The following is a 4,639-nucleotide window of genomic DNA, read 5'->3' on the forward strand; positions in this document are numbered from 1 at the left end:
GAGCTGCGTCCTGAGTGGAACAAACACTTCAACCTGTACTTCCATCACTACAGTAGAGCGGATCAGTCAAAGGTAACGGATCAGAACCATAAGAACTCTACGTCCTGCTCAGCTGTTGGCGTGTGTCGTCATGGTTACGGGCTTATCTTGACAGGCTGAGGAGGCTCAGAGGAAGCTGAGGAGACAGAACGGCGAGGACACAGGTGAACGCCAAGGCTTGGCGAATGTTTGTTTGATGTCATTTTGAGCTTCTGCTCTGAAATTTGGTTCCAATCGTGGCGAGATCATGGCAAGCAGAGTGTAGACGCTCAGACACGGTGACGGACGGCTCCTTTCCTGCACATACTGTCCGTCCGTCCATCAAGCATAACGAGCTCTTTAGACATCAGAAGCTGGTTGAGTGACTGTATTACCATGGTAACCTGTGTGTGTCTCCCAGCCCTGCCACCTCCCCTCCCCCCCCCTCTCTGCCCGCTCTTCGGCAGCCTGGTGAACCTGCTGCAGTGCGACGTGCTGCTGGCCGTAGAGGGCACCGTCCTGCAGTGGGCCGTGGAGCCGAGTGGAGGAGGCTGGACGGAGTCCATGCTGCAGAGGGTGAGCAGGCGGACGGCGGCGCCCCCTCCGTGCTCCGCCTCTCACTGACGCAGGTCTGTTTCCTCCTCTGCAGGTGCTGCACCTGGTGGGCATGGCTCTGCTGGAGGAGCAGCAGCAGCTGGAGAGCAGCAGCGGAGATGAAGACGTCACCTTCACATACAGCAACAAGATCACACGTCAGTGCACCCCCTACCCCCCCCACCCTGTCCACTGGCAGGCTGTGACTCTGTGGCATTGGCTGTGTGTTCAGGTCCAGGTGAAGCTCCCAGCACCTCAGGAAGTGTCCTGGCTCTGCTGGAAAGTCTGCAGAACGCTCCTCACCTTGAGGTCCACAAAGACATGATCACATGGATCCTGAAGGTACCTGCTTTTCTTCTTCTTTTGGTCTGAAGCCTCGCTGGCGCTGTCCTGTGATCATAGTGCTTCCTGCCAATCAGGCGTTTGCTTTGTGGTGTTCTTGGTGTGCAGATGGTTGAAAACATCAAAACGATCCGAGAACGGACCTCGTCCAGCTCCAGCATCACCATCAACCAGGGGAGAGGCCTGGAGGAGGTGAGCTTCTGTCCTGCTGAGGCCGACCAGCTGCTCTGGCTGCTTGAATGACGCTCCTGTTTCCTGCAGACCGTCAGAGACAAAGACAAGGCGGAGAGGAAGAGGAAGGCCGAGATGGCTCGCCTCCGCCGGGAGAAGATCATGGCCCAGATGTCTGAGATGCAGAGACACTTCATCAACGAGAACAAAGAGCTTTTCCAGCAGAGCATGGAGGAGCTGGAGGCGTCCACTTCTGCTGCAGAGCACAGGTACACCTGCTCCTCCAGACAGACCCAGGGCCGCTCCCTGGACCTGGGAACCCACCCACTGTGGGAGTTTCACAGGAAAAAGGGCTTTTTATTGACGCCTTCCTTAGCATCTGTTCCGTTGAAACCAAAGGCTGCGATCTGTAGAGTCGGCTGCATAAAAACGTCGCTGACATCCTGTGATCTCACCCCGAATATCAGATAAGAGAGAAACTGTCCTCAATGGATAGAAATGAAAGAAAAAGGAGTTCCTCCTGATGCAGCAGCAGAGGAAGGATGTAGAAAAGATCAGTTATTTTAACTAGTTTCATGGTTAAATCATCCATTAGAGCTACTTCATTGTTTTAATTATTTAAACTTTCCAGATCTAATCCCTTCTTTGTTTTCCTGCTCTTGCTGCACGCTGCAGCCACCACAGAAGAAGAATTGCAAAAACAAATTTTTTAAACTTTTAACAGAAGTTTTTAAACTTTTTATTGAATGCATTACTAGATTTTTATACATCCATCAGAGCGAATTCTGAAACAGTCTCCACCCGGTTAGCCAGAATAAGTTCACTACAGTCCATCCATATATATATATATATATATATATATATATATATATATATATATATATTAGGGATGGAACCATCCGAACCGTTCTATCTCTGAGCTCCAATCTGCACACAGATTGCTGGGGATTTTAACCAGGCTAACTTGAAACACTCTTCTCCCTCATTTCTACCAACATGTGGACTTTGCAACTCGAGGTGAAAACACTTTAGACCTGGTTTAACATCAAAGATGCATTCAGAGCAGCCCCCCTATGATAACCAGATCTATATAGATGAGTATGCTTTGACTGGGTCAGCCTACATCAACAAATGCATTAAGGACGTCAGCATCAGCACCGGGCAAACCAACGACTCTGGATGAATGGAGAGGTTCAAAAATCGCTAAAAGCACGGAACACTGCTTCCAGGACTGGTGACAGCGAGAGCCAACTGGAACCGTACCATCTGATCTGGGGAATCAGGCGTTTCCTAATCAGTTTCTAAAAAGTATCCATTAAACCTTTGTTTTGTAGATAACTTTTATTTATTTCTTCATCTTGAATGCAATTTATCTGTCTTTATTCTTTTGGCCCGTCCTACGGCGTCGTTTAGAGGATCAGTCAGTGGGTCTGTAGGACGGAGGCTGAGCAGCTCTCGGTCGGTTCCTCTGACCCGTTTCCTCTTTCCCAGTCCTCCCAGTTTAGACCTGACCAGTGCCTCCCAGATCTGCGTGGGGCCCAGGAGGATGGGCTGGGCTGAGCGGCGCCAGTCGGTGACCTGCATCCTGTGTCAGGAGGAGCAGGAGGTCAGGGGTCACGGCCGAGCCATGGTGCTGGCAGCGTTCGTCCAAAGATCCACCGTTCTGTCCCAGAACCGCGGCTGCAGCCTTCCGGATCCAGGTGAGCAGAACTCTGCGCCGCGTTCTGGGTTTGGACCGCAGCCATCCTGGTTCCTGCCTCAGGCCTCCTGCTTCTGTTCCAGAACATCACGACCCGTTGTTCATGCACCCTGAGCTCCGGGTGGGGATCCACACGGCCAGCTGTGGACACATCATGCACGCCACCTGCTGGCAGAGGTGAGAGGCTGCAGCTTAGTCTGTCCAATCAGCAGCCGGCTCACCTGACCACCTGTTCTGCTCTCAGGTACTTCGAGGCGGTCCAGCAGAAGGAGCAGAGACGGCAGCAGCGTCTGAGAGGACACACCAGCTACGACGTGGAGAACGGAGAGTTCCTGTGCCCGCTGTGCGAGTGTCTGAGCAACACTGTCATCCCGCTGCTGCCGCACGCCGCCTCACCTGATACCAGGTACCTGCATGCTCAGCAGGCTCCGCCCTGAACTCACCCCCAGCTCCTGACGCCTCTCTTTCTCCCTCAGTGTGGAGCATCCCTGTCTGGAGGCGTGGCTAAAGAGGACCAGTCAGCAGATGGCAGCGTTATGCTCCACCCACAGGAAGCAGTCACCTGGTGAGTCAGCTGCTGGTGGACGGAGCCTCGTCTGTCCGTTCAGGTGTTCAGGGGGAATGATTTTTGTTGCAGGTGCAGCAGAGGAGGCGGCTCCTGATGGTTTCAGAGTCGACTTTATTCCACCGTAAGTTTTCATGCTTGGATGGGGGGGGGGCTGATGCCGTTCTGTGCTGATGATGTCACTTCCTCCCTCAGAAACCCGTACTCCAGCGGCATCAGCACCATGATCAACACCTTCAGCATGTCGGCTTACAAGGTGGGCCTCAGAGTGAACCCCAACGAGCAGGACCCCCGGGTGGCGGTGCTGAGCTGGGCCACCTGCGCCTTCACCGTCCAGAGCATAGGTGAGCTGCTGCGGCCAGGTTCTGGGTCAGAACCTTTGGTCCAAACGGCACCAGAACCGTACCAGAACATTTAGATAGCGGGTCTACTCACTCCGTTTCTAAGTTCATAGAAGTATTGTTCTGATTGGCCGGTCCTCCTGGTTCTGGTGGTTTGGGCCCTTCTGGGTGGCGCTGATCCAGGGTCTCCTGTGTCTCCCTGCAGAGCGCCTCTTGGAGGAAGAGAAGAAGCCGCTGTTTGGAAGCCTGCCCTGCCGCCAGGTCAGACCATGTGATGAACAGCGCTCCCAGTGGCCGGCGCCGGTACGGCAGCTGACGGTTGGTTTTGTGTTTTTCAGGAAGACTGCTTGAGCTCTCTGACCCGGTTCAGCTCAGCCTGCTGGACCTCAGCTCCTCTCAGAACCGTCCACAGTCATTTCATCAGGCTCATGTCAGGTACCCCCACATACAGGACTGGCAGGTTCTACTCCCCCGCTCATTCAGCTACTAACGGGCCATTTGCTTTGTGATCCAGTTCTGGTTCCGGACCGCCAGGCGGACGACGGTCCCTGTATCCTGGACATCGACATGTTCCACCTGCTGGTGAGTCTGCCGGCCCAGTTTCTGCCCAGAGTGGCTCCAGGTGACCCTGTGGTTCTGTCTGCAGGTGTACAGCGTTCTGTCCTACAGCTCGGTCCAGAGTCTGGACCAATCAGGACGCAGCTCTGAGGATTCTGCTCATCTCCACCTGCTGCACCTGACAACAGTGGCTCAGCTGGTCCAGATCCTGCTCACCATCCGGCCAGGTTGGTTCTGACCCGCCTGGTTCTGACCGGCCTGGTTCTGACCCATCTGTTTTTGACCCATCTGATTCTGACCCGCCTGATTCTGACCCGCCTGATTCTGACCCGCCTGGTTCTGACCCGCCTG

The 4,639-nt window shown here is 54.1% G+C and overlaps 1 protein-coding gene across 1 annotated transcript in view; it reads left to right on the top strand.

The window, feature by feature from the left end:
* The window catches only part of ubr2 (ubiquitin protein ligase E3 component n-recognin 2), a 27,146-nt gene that overhangs the window by 18,428 nt on the left and 4,079 nt on the right, over positions 1 to 4,639 (top strand). Inside the window, exons 23-39 of the mRNA XM_015400277.1 lie at positions 4 to 72; positions 155 to 203; positions 440 to 594; positions 668 to 770; positions 845 to 954; positions 1,063 to 1,146; positions 1,216 to 1,394; positions 2,617 to 2,825; positions 2,908 to 3,001; positions 3,069 to 3,230; positions 3,301 to 3,389; positions 3,462 to 3,513; positions 3,585 to 3,733; positions 3,936 to 3,991; positions 4,069 to 4,165; positions 4,245 to 4,312; positions 4,377 to 4,515. Of these exons, the coding sequence (XP_015255763.1) occupies positions 4 to 72; positions 155 to 203; positions 440 to 594; positions 668 to 770; positions 845 to 954; positions 1,063 to 1,146; positions 1,216 to 1,394; positions 2,617 to 2,825; positions 2,908 to 3,001; positions 3,069 to 3,230; positions 3,301 to 3,389; positions 3,462 to 3,513; positions 3,585 to 3,733; positions 3,936 to 3,991; positions 4,069 to 4,165; positions 4,245 to 4,312; positions 4,377 to 4,515 (1,864 nt within the window). The remainder of the gene's footprint in view (positions 1 to 3; positions 73 to 154; positions 204 to 439; positions 595 to 667; positions 771 to 844; positions 955 to 1,062; positions 1,147 to 1,215; positions 1,395 to 2,616; positions 2,826 to 2,907; positions 3,002 to 3,068; positions 3,231 to 3,300; positions 3,390 to 3,461; positions 3,514 to 3,584; positions 3,734 to 3,935; positions 3,992 to 4,068; positions 4,166 to 4,244; positions 4,313 to 4,376; positions 4,516 to 4,639) is intronic.

The sequence above is a fragment of the Cyprinodon variegatus genome, unplaced genomic scaffold, assembly GCF_000732505.1.
Source record: "Cyprinodon variegatus isolate N-32 unplaced genomic scaffold, C_variegatus-1.0 Scaffold1090, whole genome shotgun sequence".
In the NCBI taxonomy this organism is placed as follows: Eukaryota; Metazoa; Chordata; class Actinopteri; order Cyprinodontiformes; family Cyprinodontidae; genus Cyprinodon; species Cyprinodon variegatus.